Source organism: Rhinatrema bivittatum, chromosome 3 (assembly GCF_901001135.1).
Source record: "Rhinatrema bivittatum chromosome 3, aRhiBiv1.1, whole genome shotgun sequence".
Lineage (NCBI taxonomy): Eukaryota > Metazoa > Chordata > Amphibia > Gymnophiona > Rhinatrematidae > Rhinatrema > Rhinatrema bivittatum.
Window position 1 is genome coordinate 67,503,227 of NC_042617.1, and position 21,438 is coordinate 67,524,664.

The following is a 21,438-nucleotide window of genomic DNA, read 5'->3' on the forward strand; positions in this document are numbered from 1 at the left end:
ACAGACCTCAATGTCGGCGGCTATGATGGAGAATAGGTATAAACGTTTGTATCGATGGCATTATTCTCCGGCCAGAATAGCCCGGTGGCTCCTGGGTTGCTCTCCTATGTGTTGGCGGCAATGTTCCTAAGTTGGCTCCTTTATCCATATGTGGTGGCGCTGTCCGCGAATACAAATATTTTGGCGGGATTGATGGAGAGTGTTCTGGGAGCTCAGGTCCCACTCTTGGCAGAAATCTGGTTATTGGGGATCCAGTATGAGGCATATACGGAGGAGCAGCAGGTATTGCTTACGTACGTGATCACTGCAGCTCGCTTGCTGGTAGCGGCCCAGTGGAAGTCTATTACTATACTGACTCGTCCTCACCTACTTACCAAATTACGACATATATATCTGATGGAAAGACTGACGGCTATCAGGAGAGACACACTTCCTAAGTTCCATAGGATCTGGTCTCGACTAAAGCCTTACCTGAAGGAATAAGCTGGTATCGGAAAGTCACGGAGTCATCCCCATCTCAGTAGGGGCTTGCAGGGAATTGACATTGGAAAGGAAGGGTAGAGTATGGAAGGGAGGGGAAGGGGATGGAGCCAATGGGGAAGCAGATTTCAAATGTGTAGCACCTACTGTCTGTATTTTTCCATTAGAGATACTCTAAAATGTTATCTGGAATTTGCAACTTTCAATGTTGTATTATCAGTTGACTGTTGGCTATAGTTTTATACTAATAAAAATTGTCAATAAAAAAATAAATAATGCGCTGATCCTTCCATGCAGAATCGACACTTATTTTGTACAATTCTGGAGAGAAAGGGGCAAGACGGCCAAGTCCTGCAAGTCAGATTTCCCTCCCAGACAACCCCTGAGTCAAGACTACTCTGACCATCACCACCATCTCTAACATCCTCTCCTGCCAGTTTTCTCTGCTTCTTGCCCCAGTCCTAGCACCTAGCCCAGACCAAAGGCAAGTATCGTATCTCCGGTCCACTTGGCACCCACCTACCTAATGGCACTGCAGGCAGCAACTGTGTGTTAGAATAGAAAACTGTCACTTTGGGGGGGGGGGGGTGAGGTGGCATGGAAAGCCCCTGAACGGATATTAAAAATACAATCTTTTTAGCAGCCCAAAAGCCTTTTCCCCCCATGCTAATTGCCCCAAATTCCCCAGCCAGTTAATGTGGGGTATAGGGAGTGATGAAGAACATGCCTGCATTCTGCAGTTCATTATCTTAGTAAACCTGGTGGTTAAAGCAGGATTTATGATGCATCTTATTTTGAATGCTTACCTTCCAAAATAACAGTGATCTCACAATTTCTTAAACTTCTTTTGGAATTTTAAACATCTGAGAGTGGCTATGTATTTAAACAGCCCACTCAAAACCTTCCCCAAGAGAAGCATGCAATATGAGTTACCTATTTTTAGGTGGTACCCAAGTTTCATTCAAGGCAGAAGGATTCTCTGGATAAAGTTCTGAGGTTTCTTAAGCCTACCATGGGGCCCTCTTATTCCAATTTCATCTCAGTTCCACTTTTCTATCCCTCTAAAGCAGGGGTGAGCAAACATTTTTGTGCTAGGGCCACGTTACAAGAAATTGAGCGCAACGAGGGCTAGAAGGTAGGGTGGGGTGGGGTGGGTCGGGTCCCCCTTGGACCGGCTCAACACAGCAATCAAATCCCCACCACTTGCTGCAGGCATTTCAGTATCTAGCAGGCTTAAGTGCCATTATTTTTAGCACCCAAGGAGCCCCTTCAATCATGGATCCCAGCCTCTATCAAAATCAGATAAACCTTCAACCCAACAGGTACAAGGTGTTTTCCCAGCTAGCAGACCACCTCACCTCAGTCACAAATGCAGGCCATAAACTAGCATAAATAGTAAGATGCAGACGTAAAACTGGTCTGGAAACTACTAAAAGCCAGACTCATATGCGGTGCAATAAATCAAAAACAGAAATATCACCATTCCTCATAAAACAAAATCAAGAAATATAAATCAATCATAACAGTGAGGAAAACATTAACAAACAGCATATTTCAAAACAGATGACAAATAAAACACCACCTAATAATTAAGAAGAATAAGGATAAAAAAAACCTTAACATTTCCTCAAAATCAAACATTTCAAAATAGCAGACACAACACCCAATAATTAAAACTAATAAGAATAAAAATAAATCCCCCCTCTCCATACCTCGAAACTTTTCATTTCCAGTCACCCTGAGATTGTATTGGATTAGTAAGGAAAAGGAGAGGCGGGTACACAGACTTCCTCCTTTCTCACTCAAATACATACACGTTCATTCACACCTCTCTACCCTCTTCTTCTCACTCCCCCATTCTACTTCCTCCCTCCCTTGGTCACTCAACCACCTCACCTTTTTCCCTTCCCTCTGTGACTCACCCTCCCTCACAATCCCCTTACCTTCCCTGTGATTCACCCCTCACTTCCACTCACCCTTTTGCCTTGCTTCAGTACCCTTCCCTCTCAGTCATTCACCCCCTCATTCCCACTCACCCCTCAAACACTCCCCTCCCATTCACTCCCTTTATTTCCATCCCCTCCTATTCCTCCCCTTCCCTCTCAGTCACTCATTCGTACTCCAATTCACTCCTGTGACTCACTCTCCCACTCAATCACTCACTCTCTCTTCTGTTCCTTATTCTCACCCTTCCCATTCAGTCAGTCGCCTCTCTCTCCCACCCACTCACCCATTCCCTTCCCTGATACTCACCGCGTCCTGCTCCGTCATTCACCCTCTCCTTCCCAGTCATTCATGTCCCTTCCATTTCACTCACTCTCCATCCTCACCATTTTACCTTCCCTCCCTCTCTGTCCCTTCTCTTATTCCCCTATTATTCACCACTTCTCACAGCAGCACAGGTCCTCTCCTCACTGGTGAGGGATGGAAACCCTGCCAGTTAACCAACTACGGGGCTTCTCCTCGCTGGCAGGGGTGGGAAGCACGATGACAGTGGGGGCCTTTCCTTGCTGGCAAGAGATGGAAATCCTGCCAGTGCACCAACAAGGGCTCCTCCTTATTGGCTGGGGTGAGAACCCCTGCCAGCACTCCAACAGAACCTCTCCTTACTAGCGGGGTGTTACGGGTTCAGACCGTGCACACTGGTATCCTGCCCAGGGGCTCTGACCTAGGGGGATAACCTCATAAACACACAATTATTGGGATTATACCTGGGGGCTAGAACCCAGGGGCTTACCCCCTACACAAATAGCCACACAAATACTGGGATTATACCTGGGGCTTGAACCCAGGAGCTTATCCCCTACACAGAGAGCCACACCAAACTTGGATTCAGGACATCACGGTTCCAAGTAAGGAAGTAAGTTTATTTGAGCAATAAAAGGATAGAACAAATAAAATCAGATTGTATAGAAAAAGTAATGGTAGATAACAATTGCTAGATAGATATAAAAAGCTTACATTTCCAAAGGATCAGCTGTACCATCACGTCCAGGGCTCTCATTCTCCCTCTCTCTTTTTCGCTGTCTCCTCTTATACACTACAAACCCTTGTGGAATGCAACAGCGTTCCCTCCCTCTGAGTTCTTATCAGTTTTCAGAAACAGCTGTGTGGCCTTCATTCTCTCTCTCAGGCTCTCTCATCATAGACTTAGTGGAATAACTAAACACACACTCTTGCCTGTTCGTAAACATTTCACAGTGCAAGACAGTAAACAGGAGTTCGCTTAGAGGTTGGCCTGTGGCCTTCAAACTAGTCTGTGTCTGGGTAAAAACTCTGAATCTATACAGCCTAGCTTCTATAAACATCCTCAGCAAAAAGTAACAAAAAATGTCTCCAACACGGGGGGGGGGGAAGGGGGGGGGGGGAGAACCTCGCCAGCGCACTAATGGGGTCCCTTTGCCAGCGCCAACAAATGGGGTCTCTCCTCGCTAGTGGGAGTGGGAACCCTGCCAGGACACAGACAAACAGGGCCTCTCTCTTTGCTGGCAAGGGGGGGGGGGGCAGAAACAACCAACAGCAATGAAATGGAGTCTCTTTACTAATGGCAGTGGGAACCCCGCTGGTACAGCATTCAAACATGACAATGCTCTGACCTGTCTGCTCAAGCGTCAAGTGTCAACAAGAGAAATAAAGGAAAATTAGTTTCTTACCTGATAATTTTCGTTCCTGTAGTACCAAGGATCAGTCCAGACACCTGGGTTTTGCCTCCCCTCCAGTAGATGGAGACAGAGAAGTTTTTCAAAACAACCCTGGCATATATACCAAGGTGCCACCCACAGTCCCTCAGTCTTACGTAATGTCAAAGCAGCATGGAACAAAACCAAACCATACAATTAACTATCTGTCCACCTATTAAAAAAAGGCTTATTCAAACCCCCAATTGGGAACAGAACTCGCAGAACCAAAAGAACAAGCGAGAAAAAAACAGTACTAATATCCAGAAAAAAAGTTATTCGAGCGGACTCTCCGTAACTTCAGTGTATACAGTCATGGGCGGAGCTCTGGACTGATCCGTGGTACTACAGGAACGAAAATTATCAGGTAAGAAACTAATTTTCCTTTCCCTGCACATACCCGGATCAGTCCAGACACCTGGGACGTACCAGTCCAGACACCTGGGACGAGCCGGAGAGGCCCGCTTGGAGCACTCCTTCTCCAAATCCCCCGGAATCCGAAGTTTGCACATCCAATCTATAATGTCTTGCAAAAGTATACAATGATTTCCAAGTAGCTGCTCTGCAAATTTCTTGTGACAAGACTTGATGACATTCCGCCCATGAAGCAGCCTGTGACCGCGTAGAATGGGCACGAAGCCCCACCGGTACCACTTTACCATGCAGTAAGTATGCTGAGCCTATGGCTTCCTTTAGCCAACAAGCAATCGAGGTTTTGGAGGCCATACCACAACACAAAGAGATGGTCTGACACCCGGAAAGGATTCGTGACCTCTAGATATCACAGCAGAGCCCTGCGGACATCCAGTTTGCGTAAGTCCTTCGACACCGGATCCAAGTGGTCCACATCTGAGAATGAGGGAAGCTCAATCGACTGATTCATGTGGAAAGACGACACCACCTTCGGAAGGAATGAAGGAACCGTCCGCAAGGACACTCCGGAATCAGAAATCTGTAAGAAAGGTTCCCTGCACGACAACGCCTGCAATTCAGAAACTCAACGTGCCGAAGAAATCGCAACCAAAAATACCTCTTTCAACATGAGATCCTTTAGCGTCGCTCGTTTCAGCGGTTCAAAAGGCGGGGCACACAAGGACGAAAGTACCAGATTGAGATTCCAGGAAGGACACGGATGGCGAAGCGGAGGGCGCAAGTGCTTTGCACCTCGCAGGAAACGCGCCACATCTGGGTGCAACGCCACCATTACTCCCTGGACCTTACCTCGCAAACAACCAAGTGCCGCAACCTGCACATGGAGGGAACTGCAGGAGAGACCTTTGCAAAGTCCTGCCTGAAGAAACCCAAGAATATCAGGGATCGAAGCCCGCATAGGATCCACCGCGCGCTCCGCACACCAGGCATCAAAACTTTTCCAGACCCTGACATAAGCCAGAGAAGTGGATGGTTTGTGCGGCCTCAACAATGTGGTCACCACCGCATCAGAATAACCCTTATTCTTCAGGCACTGCCTCTCAAAAGCCGTGCCGCTAGACAGAAGCGATCCGCCTCTTCCAAACAGATGGGACCTTGATGCAGAAGAGCTGCTGACTCTCGAAACCGTAGCAGCTCCGCTGTGGACAAATTGATCAGATCCGCAAACAAGGGACGTCTCGGCCACTCCGGCGCTACCAGAATCACCTCTGCCAGATGGAGCTCTATCCATCTGATCACTTTTCCGATCAACAGCCAAGGAGGAAACACGTACAGTAAGATGTTCGTCGGCCAGGGAAGTACCAGGGCATCGACACCCTCGGCTCCTGTCTCTCTGCGCCGCCTGTAGAATCGTGGAGCCTTGGCGTTCTGGAATGTTGCCATCAGATCCATGCATGGCATGCCCCACCTCTCGCAGATGAGTTGAAAGGCCTTGTCGGCCAACTCCCATTCTCTGGGATCGATATGGCGGCGACTGAGAAAGTCTGCCTGTATGTGGTCTACCCTGGCAATGTGAGATGCTGCAATGTTGAGGAGATGCTGCTCCGCCCAAACCATCAATTGTCATGCCTCCGCCGCCACCGGACGACTCTTGGTTCCTCCTTGGCGATTGATATAGGCCACCGTGGTCGCATTGTCTGACAATACCTGGACCGACTTCCCCCGAATGAGGAGGAAGGCACGCAATGCCAGAGTCACGGCTCTGGTTTCCAACTGGTTGATTGACCACTGAGATTGTTCTCGGGACCACTGCCCCTGCACTGACTTTCCCAAACAGACTGCCCCCAGCCAGAGAGACTGGCATCCGTGGTGACGACCGTCCAGTCAGGCATTACCAGGGGAACTCCACACTCCAGATGTTCCGAGATGAGCCACCAGTCGAGATTGATTCTCGCGGACTCCGTAAGCGGAAGCAGCAGGAAAAACTGTTCCGACACTGGGTTCCAGTGGGACAGCAAGGCTGATTATAAGGGATGCATATGAGCGAAGGCCCAGGGTACCAATTCCAGAGTGGACGTCATGGAACCCAAGACTTTCAAATAATCCCTGACCCTGGGCATCTGCATGGCCAACAGGTCCCTCACCTGCCCCTGAAGCTTGACAACCCGTTCCGTGGTGAGAAATACTCTCCCTTGTGCAGTGTCGAACAGGGCTCCCAAAAACTCCAGAGACTGCGAAGGAACCAGGTGACTCTTGGCAAGGTTGACCACCCAGCCGAGCGACCGCAAGAGTTGTAACATTTGGTTGCCAGCTGCCAGACACAGGGCCTCGGACTTCGCCCGAATTAGCCAATCGTCCAGGTAGGGATGCATTAGAAATCCCTCCCTCTGGAGCTGCACCGCCATCACTACTATCACCTTGGTGAACGTTCTGGAAGCGGTGGCGAGACCGAAGGGCAGAGCTTGAAACAGATAGTGATTTCCCAGTATGCAGAACCTGAGGAACCTCTGGTGTGACGAGCGGATGCCGATATGGAGATATGCTTCCGTGAGATCCAAAGACGCTAAGAACTCTCCTTGTCGCACGGAGGCGATGACTGACCGAAGAGTCTCCATTCTGAAGCGTGGTACCCGCTAACACTTGTTGACCCTTTTGAGGTCTAAGATTTGCCGGAAAGATTCTTCCTTTTTGGGAACCACGAAGTAAATGGAATACCGGCCCCTGCGGAGTTCCGTGGACGGAATCTGTGTTATAGCCCCCAAGTCCAGAAGACGCTGGATCATGCCTTGTACAATCTCTTGCTTTTCGCGGTACTCACATGGAGATATCAGGAACATGTCCCGAGGACGCTGTACAAAATCTAAAGCGTAACCTTGACTTATCACGGTGAAGACCCACTGGTCCAACGTTATTTTGGCCCATTCCTCGAAGAAAAACGATAGTCTGGCACCCACGTTTGGCACTTGGTGGATGACTTATTGAGGGATGGACCGGCAGCATCTCATTGCGAGGCCTTAGCCCCCGCTACCAATGGGGGAGGTTACCTGGTCTACCAAAACGTCTGCCTCGAAAGGACTGAGACCACGACTGTTGTCTGTTGGAACTTGGGCGAAAGGAGGACCTGGATGAACGAGCCGGCCGGGGTCTCCTATTAGCTCGGAACAGAGGCTGAGCCGCAAACCACCTGGGCCTGTCCTCTGGGAGTTTATGAACCTTATTCTCCCCCAGAGATTGGATCATGTCCTCTAATTCCTTACCGAACAACAATTTGCCTTTAAAAGGAAGCGAACCGAGGTGAGACTTGGACGAAACATCCACTGCCCAATTCCGAAGCCAAAGAAGCCTGCACGCCGACACTGCACACACCATGGATCTGGCAGATGTGCGGAAAAGGTCGTGAAGAGCGTCCACGCTGTACGCGATGAACGCCTCAAGCCGATTTGCCTGTGCAGCCTCCCCCTCAGAGAGATCAGCATGGGCTTGGAGTTGCTGGACCCAGCGAAGCCCTGCACACAGTGCAAAATTACTGCACATCGCTGCCCGGACCCCTAGCGCTGACACCTCAAACACCTTCTTGAGCTGTAGCTCAAACTTCTGTCCTGCAAGTCTTTGAGGGCTGTTGCTCCCGTCACTGGGATAGTGGACTTCTTTGTAACAGCCGACATCGCGGCATTCACCTTAGGGACACGGAGCAGCTCCAAGGCGTCTTCCGGAAGAGGATACAACTTGTCCATCACCTTACTCACCTTTAACCCCAAATCCGGGGTGTCCCACTCCCTAAACAGGAGATCCGTCGCTGAAAAATGGAAAGGGAAGGACACTGTAGGACCCCTGAGTCCCAGCAAGACCGGATCCATAGTTCCCAGCCGGGACTCCACCGGCTGAGACTCCAGCCCTAGTTCCTGCAGTATGGCCGGAATCAGCGGAGGCAGCTCCTCCTTTTTAAACGGATGAACCACCTTCACATCATCACCTTCCATCATCTGAGCCCCTCTGCTTGCTGTGGATCCGCGCCGCCCCCAGCGGCGTACCCAGTGGGTCTTGTTCGTCCTGAGATGGAGAATCTGAATCCATCTCCACCAGTAGGGACCTTAAGGGTCTCTTACCCTGGCGCGGGTCAGATCTCCCCCTGGATCTGTCCCTCTTCCTGGACTTCTTGGGGTGCGGTAGCTGTAAGAGCTTCTCCGCTGTCTGCTTTCTCCCTCCGTGTTTTGCTTTAAAGGCTTTGTGCATAAGTAGCACAAATTCAGAGGAGAACGAAGAGTCCGATGAGGAATCAGTAGCCCCCCTCGGGGCTATCCTCATGTACCGGAGAGGCTACTCCCACTGGAGCACCCCCCCAGCAGGAATTTGTTGTGGGGAAAGCGAGGGGGCTAAAATCCCCTCCTCAAGCGCTGCGCACGTCTGCACAAAACATGTCCAAAATGGCTTCAGTTCCCACGCTGAGCGGGAACGGGTCTGCTGAAATCACAGAACTCCTCTCAGTACGCGATTCCGAACACGGCGCCCGACCCACCCCGAAGTGAAGCGGAAGGCCCCTCGCCTCCCTGCACGCACTCCGAGCAGAGGCCCTCTCGCGAAAGTCGCAAGCGCGACAAGCCGCACGCCAGCAAGAAGATCCCCGAAGCATCACAGGCCCGCTGCAACTAACAAGAAGACAAGAAAACTCGTCGAAATAAAAGTTAAGAATTCGGTCGCCCAGAACCACCCCCCCCCCCCCCCCCCGCGACAAGCCTAATAAGTGACGGAGAGCCAGCGTGCACAAATAAAAAAGTTTTTGTTTTTTTTAAATGGACTGCAACTTGCTGTTCGCTGTCCCAGGTTCAGAGAAAAACAGGTCCTGCTCCTGTGTGGAGGTGAGTGAGCCGGGCTCCCCGGTATCAACCCAGCGCTGCTGAAAATTGCAAAGGCAGGATCCTCAACCCTTAGCAGCGGCCTCGACCAGGGGGGGATGGTCCCCTCAGGACCTAGCAACCCCTTGGGAGGCTGACAGAACTTTTTTTTTTTTGTAAATTTAAAGTGAAAGATACAGCCCCAATTAGCCAACTAAATCCTGACAACACTCCAATCCCCACAAGCAGTAGAAATCAGAGTCCAGAAACTGTGGGTTTTGTACCTCTGCCATCTGCTGGACTGTGGGTGGCACCTTGGTATATATGCCAGGGTTGTTTGGAAAAACTTCTGTCTCCATCTGCTGGAGGGGAGGCAAAACCCAGGTGTCTGGACTGATCCGGGTACGTACAGGGAACTTGGCTTTTGACGATGACATCAGACACTTGGGCAGGCAGGTCAGAGCATCGGCAGGTCACACATAATGGACAGTGTCCCAGTGATAGGCGGGCTGAACTAAAAACCTTTAAGGGCCGGATCTGGCCTGCAGACCGTAGTTTGCCCACCACTGTTCTAAAGCATTCAATGTAGGAAAATACCTCAAGCTAGGTCAAATCTACTAGCGTTTACTCTTACTGGTCAGCAAAAAATAATAAGCTATGAACTCCAGCACACTACCTCTTGAGTATGGACAACCCAGAAGACATCAGTAATGATGTAACATGAGAAATCCATGCTTTAACTATAGCATCAGTTGAGTTTATTTCGATTTTGCAAAGATTGCAAGAACAGTTCTCCATCTACCTCTGTTGTATTACTCTATCACCTGTGTAATCACATAGCCTGTCATCTAGGGTATGGAGAAAATGTGGGGGTGGTGAGAACATATGTGGTTTCATTTATCGGAGCATGGCATACCTTTCAGAATTACAACTAAACAAGATTCCAAACAGCTAGTAAAAATAACAACCAAAAATGATGAACTAGCTTGTTAATATTTCAGTCCTGTTTATAACTGCATCATTCACTTATATTTATTATGAAGAGTCATCACGCGTGGAAAACTCTGCAAACAGATTAATGGAGAAAATTAAGTCCGATACCTTCCACAATATTTAAAAATGTTGTGCTTTGCTTAATAAAAGTCCATATTGCATAGATAGCCTTGACTCAATACTCTGTTCATTTGTGCATGCTCACTAGACATCTAATATATTATAAAACTTGTACTTCCCTGAACCAGAAGAGCAATCCTCTCTATGCCTAATGCTCACTGCACTTGACATAACCCCGTGTTTCCAAAACTGCTCCAGGAGTGCTTGTGCTCACAGATTAGTGTCCTACTTAGTGACAGCTAGAAATCGTCCTCATTTTCTCTCTTTTCTTCAGCTGCCATTACACTGGACTTTAATCCATGAGCACAAGCACTCCTGGCGCAGTTTTCAAAACACAGGGTTGCATCGAGTGCAGAGAGCATTAGGCATAGAATGGATTGCTATTCTGGTTCAGGGAAGTCAAGTTTTTTTTTAATATATTATATGTCTAATGGGCATGCACAAATGAACAGAGTATTGAGTCAAGACTATCTGTGCAACATGGACTTTTATTAAGCAAAGCACAACATTTAAATATTGTAGAAGGTATGAGACTTATAGCAATCACACTATTTCTTCAGTCATGATTGTGGTGAAGAAGAAAAGTTCAAAAAGCTAATATGAGACAATGATTACAGATGGTGTGGTTTTCTCTGTTAATATGATTAGAGTTTTTCTACATATGATGCCCCATCATAATAAATATAAACGAACAAATCGGTTATAAACAGAACTGAAATATTAACAAGCTAGTTCTTCACTACTGCTCGATATATTTCAGAATTAGCGTGAAAACATTTTCAGCTTTTGTCCTCTCTGGCTTATTGTAAATCTTCTCACTCGCTTTGCCTGTTGCATGTTTTTCTTCCAAGGGTTCTTGAACATTTCTCAAAGCCCAAGACAATACAGACTGAGAATATCAAAGCAAGTTTTTAACAGATTTACAAATATATGAGCACAAGTGAAACAAAGATTTTCATTTTTGCTCGTGGTGTGCAAACTAAACACAGAATACTAACTGATTATGCACATCAAACGCTTGCCAAAATATAAAAGGAGTCCCAAAACCCTGTATTCTGTTTCTCCTGGAATGGTATGAGGGACAAACATACCTACAATGAAATCCTGATCTTTCACTCTGAATAGACAAGCAGGGGTCATACCCTGCACCCTTCAGTGAATGAGTTAAAAAATTAGCCATGTACGAGACATTTTTCGAAGATTCAGACTCGGTGTGTTACAATGGTCAACTCACTGAAAAAGATAAAAACTGAGGATCTCTACTGTCATCTAGAGCAGCGGTTCTCAACCGGTGTGTCGCCAAGAACACGCAGGGGTGTCGCCACACTTCCCGATCCCCCGCTGACCCAGCTGCTCTCCCTACCCAAGCGAAATAGGTCCTCCTCTGCCCGGGCTTAAAATGCTGATAGCCTGTGCGGAATGCAGCAGGAGAGCTGGAGTCAGCGGCACCGGCATGCTCTCTTCTTCCCACCTCCCACCCCCCGCAGCCCGGAAGAGGAAGTGGTGAGCAGCAGGTTCGTGCGCGGCAAGAAGAGACCATGCTAGTGCGGGCAGTGTCGGCCCGAAGAAAAGAAGAGAGGCGCGGCCAGAAGGATGAGAAGCGCAGCTCAGAGTAAAATGAGGAACACCACCAACCCCTGCGGCCAATGGGACTCCTTTCTCCGCGAGGGCTGAAAGTGAAGGAGGCTGCTGCTGCCTTTAGGGTAGGGAGGAGACTGCTGCACCACTAGTTTGGGGGGGTGGGGGGAGGAGAGTGAGTGAATGAGCAAGCATATGTTTTTGAGATCCTGTTTGTGTGTGAGTGAGATAGCATGTATGTGAATGATTGAGAGCTTGTAAATGTGAGAGTATGTGTGTGATTGAGAGCCTGTGTGTGAGAGAGAGAGCATGAATGCAAGTGTATGATTGAAAACCTGTATGTGTAAGTCTGTGATTGAAAACCTGTTTGTGTGAAAGAATGAGTGTATGTGTGTGATTGAGATCCTTTGTGTGAGAGAGATCATGTGTATGGATGATTAAGAGCCTGTGTGTATAAGAGAGAGCAGGTGCATCTGTGTGTGATTGAGAGCTGGTTTAGGTAAGGGGGGATGTGAGTATGTGATTGAGAGCCTGTGTGTAAATGAGAGAAAGAGAGAGCATGTTTGTAAGCATGTGAATGAGAGTCTGTGTGAGAGAAAAAGACAGCATGTGTGTAAATGTGTAATTAAGAGCCTATATAAGTGAGAGAGAAAAAGCATGTGTACATGTGAGCGATTGAGAGCCAGTGTGAGAGCGAGAGAGACGAGAAAGTTGCAAGCAAACCATCCCTCCCTCCTGCTAATTCAAAACAATCTCAGGGCACCTGGATATCAAATGTTCCCAGGTTTGCAGAGCAAAACATTTTTTGTATCCTTATTTTTCATTACAGGGCTTTGTGACTGCTATTTTGAAATATTTTATTGGTATCTAGAAATTTTTGATATGAGTTTTTAATTACTGTTTTGAAATAATCTGTTCTTTTTGTTAGTATGGTTTTACTGCTGCTGATTTTATATTTCTTGATTTGTTTTATAAGGCTGGGTGATGTTTCTTTTTTTCCTTTGTTACACTAGGGATGTGCAATCGTTTTTCCTGAATTAGGCAATGTGAACGAAATTGCCTAATTCGGAATGGTTTGGGAGAACCGAAAAACGATTGATTTTTTCCGAAATTTAGGAAAAAAATTAATTTGAGTTAGCGCGCTAACTCCCGATAGTGTGCACTAACTCTGCCAGGTTAGCGTGCACTAACCCGAAAATCGGGGCCCCCGAAAAATGAAATTCCCGTGGGGGGGGGGGGGGGGGGAGACAAAATGAAGCCCGACACGAAATTTTTACCCGAAGCACATCTCTACACTGCATACAGAGACTCTGGCTTGTTGCGGTTTCCAATTCTGTTTTTGTCTGCATGTTTCTAGTTATGCTTTATTCTTTGTTAGGTGAGGGTCAGCACATGTGATTCAGGTGAGGTTTTCTGCTGGCGTGTAGTTTCTATGTAGGACTCTATAGCAGCCTGACTTGGTCTGTTTTTCCTAATAGGAAGTGTATTGGTTCCTTAAGGCCTGGTGTAATATTTTCAGTGTTGCCTTTTCTTAGGTAAGGTGGTTACTGTTAAATGCTGGAAATTGGTGCTGTTTTGGTGTGGGATGTTTACTATTTTTGCAATTTCTGTTCAGACAGAATACATATCTTTTCCTTGTGTCATTCTTAACAATAAAAATAATACTGGACCTTTATTTTTTTATTTCCGCCGTGAATTGTAATGAGCAGTGTGTCACACACGTGAGCGTGGTCTGTCAGGTGTGTCACGATGGGAAAAAGGTTGAGGATATCTAATTAAAAATGCAGAGAGAATAGCCATAAATTCTGCTCTATGGGGTTCAATCAACCCTAGAGAGCCTGATGATTGCTCCTCTATGACTGACTGGGCCAGCAGGAGTTCAAGGAAATTTAAAAAATGCTCCAGACAACTAGCCCCATTCTTCTTCAGCAAAAACCCTATATGACGGGCTTAGAGCCTAGAAAACATTCAGTATGTGTTCCCTTATGAATGTTAGGCACATTCCCCGTGCCATCTCCTTGCTTGATTTCCGTATCAAGGCCCGATGAACTTACTTTTCAAGGTGGACTGTCACCAGCGGAGAACACAGGTTGGCAGTAGGCTTTGCCAAACCTAGGGTCATGATGGTCTCATATAACCGAGTCACCGTTTCAACTTCACCTCGTACAGCTGCGGCATTGAGGATGTGGAAAAAGGCCGCGACTGTTGTTTCTTTGATAAGAACATCCTTCTCTTTCATCTCCTTTAGAATGTTAATAGCATCTACAATGAAATAACACAAAAGGCCCTTAGGTAATTTCATGTAGGGAAAACAAACTGTTATTAAAACAGCATTTCAAACCCAGCAGGAATGTAAATTCTGGTGTATAATGCTGATTTCAAGTTAATTGCTACTTGCATTTCTAAACGAGACTACAATTATAAATCCACAATAGCATGGTTTTATCATTTCTCTGCAACTGCGACTACAAATTATAGATAGGAACTGTGTGCCCACTCTGCACCACATAACCCTGTACAGTCTGCCCTATAGCTGCACGATCCAACTAAATGGATGCTTTTATCGTTCAGTACTAACATCTGCTAAATCACACCATTGTTTCTTCAGCAGATGGCTTGTCACGAGGCCAGATAATAAAGATGTGTTTACACTGTATATACAGCCAGACTAATGGTCTGATACCGATAGGGCCTGTTTGCTGTGTCGATACTAATTAGCCAAGCAGAGCCAATGAAAGCTTTCCAACAGACTACATGTTAAAACATTAGGTTCATTAAGCTTCATTAGGAAGGCAGAAAAACATTTTTCTGTATGGAATAAGCAAAGAGGATTTTTTTTTGTAACAGAGTTCTTCCTAATCATTTCACAGGAAAAATGCTTTGACCACTTTCCAGAAAAGTCATGTAGAAAAGTGGCCTAGTCCTTAAAATAGCTATGCCTAGAATTAAAACTATACTTCTGGTTGGGGTCAGGCCTTTTCAGTGTAAATCTATGAACATGGTCTAACTTGGATTATAAATATTTGAGGGTTAAGATGCTTTTAGTAAACGATGCAATTAAGCTTTACACATGTATTTTAGTAAAGGAAACAAAAGAAGGCAATTTCTTTTTCGGAAACATGCCTTCAAATATTGCTCTTCTGCACTATCCTGGAAAAGCAGTGTTTTAAGCAGGAAAAAAAAAAAAGTATTTAGTAATAGATCAACAAGGCTGCTAGGCCACTGGAGAATGCTGACCAATGTCATGCTCCGAAGAACACCTGTCCATACTCTCCCCCCTACCCCGGCTCCTGATTAAACTGTGAGACATATCTCCAGTGGCATTAAGGTACACCACATCAAAGTATTAGTTATGCAGTACCAGGTAACCTGCCTCCCCCCTCCGGAATGAATGCTGAGTGGCTTCCTGAAGTCTAGAAAGATGCCTCACATCCATTTCAGAAGGAGCCAAAGGCAGGGGAAACGAGCCAGCAAGAGGCTGGCAGTAAATCAGAATCCAGTGGCTACGATGACTAGTCTGCACTGCCGGTGTTGCCGCTAAAAGACAGCAAAAAGTTTCTTACATGTAAAATGTTCTCCATGGACAGTAGGACAAACCAGCCATACAAATGGGTGATGCCATCTGTTGGTGCAGACACGGAACATGCTCTCTCCAGAGCTCAGAATGCCTCTTTGGTTACTTATCTAGCTAAGCTTCCACCTCAGGGGGAGGAAGGTGGGATTGCATGGTTGGTTTGTCCTACTGTCTACAGAGAACATCTGTTACAGGTAAACAACTTCGCATTCTCCGTGGACAAGCAGGTTGAATCCAGCCCAAGTGGGAACTCCTAAGCTGATAGTAGCAGAGAAAAGGTGGATAGGCAGGGTGGGCAGGCAAGAAGAACAAGAGGACCACGAGGAAGGAGGCAAAGACAGAAGACAAGGCACCAAAACTGAAGATACACTGAAGACGCTGGAACTGAAGACAGAGGACAAGATGCTGGAACTGAAGACAAGACGCTGGAGCAACTCACACTACTTTGAGAGTTGGGGACCTGTTGCTGAGCGAGTTGCTTCTGTGGAGCTGCCCTTAAATAGTGCAGTGAATCCGACATCTCTAGGGGCCACAGGAACTTTCCCACCACGGTCCCTTTAAATCCCCGGAGGTGGTGTGCATGCATACCTAGAGGGAGGAAAGGTGTAATCTGTTGGTATCATTCCAGTGGTGGAATTCTGCCATGGAGGGAGAGTGTGGCGGCTGGCAGGCAGAAGAGGTGAGTGTGGCGGCTGGCAGGCAGAAGAGGTGAGTGCAGCGGCCCGCGGGAAATGTCCATGGAGTGCCAAACGTAACACTATGCTTTATCCCTGATGTCTGTGTATCAGTACCCTGGAACATAGAATTAGGGGCCCAGCATTGGCTGCCTTCTGAATCCAATTCCCCTTTTACCCCTGCCATCAAAGCAGAGTGATGTTTCAGTTACATCACAAGCATCAAGGCTAATTGGTTAAGGGTAGTAATCCCTGTACCTTCTGTTAAGGGTAGCAACTGCTGTTCTGTGCAGGTTACACTCATGCACCCTTTTCCTTCATTTCCAACCTCTAGTCTTTACAGCTGTTTTGGATTACCACATCCCAGAAGCATGACTCTACACTTCTTGGTATTGAATCCCAGTGGCCAAGTCTTCAGCCACTCTTCAAGCTTTCTTAAATCACTTTTCATTCTCTCTACTCCTTTAGGCATGTCCACGCTGTTGCAGATCTTAGTATCATCTGCAAATAGATAAACTTTACCTTCCATCTCTTCCGCAATGTCGCTCACAAAGATATTGAACAGAACCAGTCCCAAAACCAATACCTGTGGCACTCCACTTTATATCGTTCTCTCTTCAGAATAGCTACCATTACCCTCTGTCTCCTCTCAGTCAGGTGGTTTGTAATCCACTCGACCACCTTGATTTCTCACTCCCAATCTTCTCATTTTATTTCTGCAGGACTGCATCAAAAGCTTTGCTGAAATTTAGGTGAATCACATTGAGCACTCTTCTTTGATCCAATTCTCTAGACACCCAATCAAAAAAAACATAAGATTTGTCCGACTGGTGCAATAAGTATCACCACCTTTGTCCTTTCTCAACTTGAATTTTTTTTTTATATGAGAGGAAGAGAAGGAATTGCATACAGAAGGTGTGAGCTTCATGGAATGGCAAAGATGTTCAATGCTATACCATTTGCAAATGGTCTCTTCAAGCAATATAGTGGGAGACTGATTTGACAGAGTTGCAAAGAGATCCACTAGTAGTGTTCCCCAGCACTTGAAGAGAGAGCATACTCTGCTGGAATGGAGGGACCACTCTTGAGGCTACTTGATGGCCTAGGGAGACTGCTAGAACATTGAATTTTCCTGGGAAATATACAGAATCCAAATGAATTTTGCCTGCAGTTCCATAATTTTAATGCCTCTCTGCAAAGGACTGCAGATTCCATGCCTCCTTGCTTGTTTATGTAGTACATGTATTTATTCATTTAAAAACACATATTTCACCTACAGTAGTAGTAGTACATGGCTACTTGGCTACATTTGTACTACTGTTTCTTTTAGCCATTTCTCAAAAACAAGGAAATACTTGAATATGGTTTTTAGTTCTAAAAGATAAATGTGACAATGCCTTGTGAGCATATATTGATAATGTCATCCAGTCTTGTATGGATGCATCTGTTAATATCTGTTGAACTTGTAAAGAATGAAAATAATCAAATGTTGACAACGTAGTAGATTGAAAGGGAGTCCGTCATTAAGAGACTGAATGAGCGATCTAGTGATCTTTAATTTGAAAGACATTGGTTGGGGATGCTGATTCCAATGCAGTCTTTAATACCACTGGGTTTGACTCAGGTGTAAAAATACAAGTGAAACGACTTGAATAGTGGCTGCCATATGCCCTAACAATCTCAAAGTCCTGGCTGTCACTAATGGCTAGTTGGATGATTTGTGAACTATGTGAATCACATTCATCCTTTGTAGAAGAAAAGCCTTGTCTTCTTTGGTTTTCCGTGAGCTCTTATGAATTCTAACTGAAATGTTGGCGTTAAGTGAGACTTCCTGTGGTTCACTAGAAACCCCAGCATGTAGATTGTTGATCATTCCTCTTCTATCAGGGACCTGCTGGATATTAGCTACTCATCCAGATATGGAAAAACAAAGATATTGTTCTTCCTGATACATGCAGCTACTACAGCTAGATATTTGGTGAACACTCTTGGAGCTGCTGATAGGCCAAACTGGTAGGACTCAATACTAATAATGTTCTTCATATACTATACTTACTTTTCAATATATTTATAAATGATCTGGAAAGAAATACGAGTGAGATAATCAAATTTGCAGATGACACAAAATTGTTCAGAGTAGTTAAATCACAAGCAGATTGTGATAAATTGCAGGAAGACCTTGTGAGACTGTAAAACTGGGCATCCAAATGGCAGATGAAATTTAATGTGGCTAAGTGCAAGGTGATGCATATAGGGAAAAATAACCCATGCTATAATTACACAACGTTGGGTTCCATATTAGGTGCTACAACCCAAGAAAGATCTAGGCGTCATAGTGGATAACACATTGAAATCGTCAGTTCAGTGTGCTGCGGCAGTCAAAAAAGCAAACAGAATGTTGGGAATTATTAGAAAGGGAATGGTGAATAAAACGGAAAATGTCATAATGCCTCTGTATCGCTCCATGGTGAGACCGCACCTTGAATACTGTGTACAATTCTGGTCGCCGCATCTCAAAAAAGATATAATTGCGATGGAGAAGGTACAGAGAAGGGCTACCAAAATGATAAGGGGAATGGAACAACTCCCCTATGAGGAAAGACTAAAGAGGTTAGGACTTTTCAGCTTGGAGAAGAGATGACTGAGGGGGGATATGATAGAGATGTTTAAAATCATGAGAGGTCTAGAACGGGTAGATGTGAATCGGTTACTTACTCTTTCAGATAGTAGAAAGACTAGGGGGCACTCCATGAAGTTAGCATGGGGCACATTTAAAACTAATCAGAGAAAGTTCTTTTTTACTCAACGCACAATTAAACTCTGGAATTTGTTGCCAGAGGATGTGGTTAGTGCAGTTAGTATAGCTGTGTTTAAAAAAGGATTGGATAAGTTCTTGGAGGAGAAGTCCATTACCTTAGACTTAGAGAATTAGCCACTGCCATTAGCAATGGTAACATGGAATAGACTTAGTTTTTGGGTACTTGCCAGGTTCTTATGGCCTGGATTGGCTACTGTTGGAAACAGAATGCTGGGCTTGATGGACCCTTGGTCTAACTCAGTATGGCATTTTCTTATGTTCTTATAAAACAAAGGTAATTCCTGTGATTTTCGTCAATGGCTATGTGCATGTAAGCATCTTTTAGATCTATGGTTGTCAGCCAATTCCAAATCTCCAAATGAGAGAATGGTGCTAAGGGAGTCCATCTTGAATTTCTTTTTCTTTAAAGAATTTGTTTAGTTCCTGTAGTTCTAGAATGGAATGAAGATCTCCTGACATTGGCATTAGAATGGAGTAAATCCTTTTTCCTCTTTCTAATAAGGAACTTGGTTCTATGGATAGCGCTTGTGACAAGGAAGTAAGTTCTTTTAATACATGAAACTGATCTAAAGGTAGTAGTTAAGGAGGAAGCACTGAAGGATTAAATGGTATTAGTTCCAGAAAATTTAGATGGTAACTTTCTTGAATTATTTTCAGGACCCACCTGTCTGTTGTGATGAGCGACCATTGATTGTGATAATGCAACAGTCTTCCCTCCACCAGAAGAAACTGGACAGAAAGAAAATGGCCAAGATTTAAAAAATCAAAACTGGGGACCAGCTTTTTGTATGGACTGTTGAGCTTGTCCATAGGACAAAATCTTATCCACTCGTGCTGATGAGACTGTTGTGGCATTCGTAGTCATTGTCAGTAATATTGGTAAGGCTGATATCTGCTACGAAGGCAGCAGTGTTTCCTGAAAGTTCCATGGTAGTAGTTGTCGACATCTGCAATATAGTGCAATATTTGACCATAACTATATCTTCTTTTACTTTGTCTCCAAAAATATTTTCTCTTGTGCATGAAGCATTAGTTAATTTATCATGCACAACTTTATCAGACCTGATAATTTAAGCCACAACTAGTTTTCTTGACCCTCTTGCTAAAGCTGAAGATCTGGAAGTTGTATCAAAGGCATCATAGACTGATTGTATTAAAGGGTCTACATATTCTTCTACATCTCTAGTGTGATGTTTGAATGTCTTGTCTATCTAGTACTAAAGATATATCTGGTACTAAAGATGCGATTGTATGCAATGTTTTTTCAAAATGTTGCATAAAAACTGAATCATCAGGAATTAGTGAGCTGAAATTCTGGATTGCAACTGGACTGGAAGACTTTTTTTTTTTTTTTACTTGCATCCAATTGTTTTGCATCTTTCCCAGGTGGTGTACTGGAATATGACTTACTCTTTTTGCTTCAAAGCTGCCTCCACAACCACCAAATCATGAGGCAATTGAACTTTCCCATGTCATGGATATTGCTGGACCTTGTATCTCAAGTCTATCTTCTTATCCATTGGCGGTATATAGAGAAGTTCTAGCCAGATTTTTAACTGAACGTCTTGAAGCTTTTTGTTTATAAGGGCAGCCATGGATTGTTTAGGCAACTGTATGAAATTGAGCACTCCAGGATAATCATGATTGGAAGACACTTCTTCCTCCAGATCAATTAGCATTAAATGAGAAATTACTACTTATCTTGAGATGCTGTATTTACATTTTTATTATAACAAATAGAGGGCCCTCATGTTTTGAGGTTCTCCTTCCTCAGGGGCTATCAATGTAGCGAAAAGTTCAATAATTTTCGAGTCTACGTCATGGAATCAAACTTATCTTCTAACACTTAAGATACTGACAGACAGCTTTGGCACGCAAGAGGTGGAACCATCATGGGCTGTGGAGGAAGAAAAGGGGGAGATACCAACAGAGAAGATGAAACTCTGGCATGGGGAGATACCATTCAGGGTGGCAGTGCAGCAAAAGCTAGGGGGCTGTATCCAGGGAGGTACAGGATACCATAGAGCATTCCATGCTGATGGTGGCTGGCAGGGTGGCATCCCCTGCATCTCTCTCCACATTGGAATGTTGGTCTGCAATTCTTCATGCATGCCCTTCAGGCCCTGCCGCACACACATTCTTCCAACATATCTAATATTTAAGGGAGTGGCCTTTTTCTGATCCATGGAAAAGATCATAGCCCCTTACAAACATGCTGTATTATGGCTTCAGCTGGTCTGAGTGCACTCGGTATGACAGAAGTCTCACTAGATTTAGCCTGACTGATGTCAGCATTGTGTCAGTGTGCAAAGGAAGGACA

At 45.4% G+C, this 21,438-nt stretch overlaps 1 protein-coding gene across 1 annotated transcript in view; it reads right to left on the minus strand.

Moving 5' to 3' along the window:
* The window catches only part of LRPPRC (leucine rich pentatricopeptide repeat containing), a 312,777-nt gene that overhangs the window by 136,551 nt on the left and 154,788 nt on the right, over positions 1–21,438 (minus strand). The window contains 1 exon segment of the mRNA XM_029593332.1: positions 14,107–14,314. Coding sequence (XP_029449192.1) covers positions 14,107–14,314 — 208 coding nt within the window.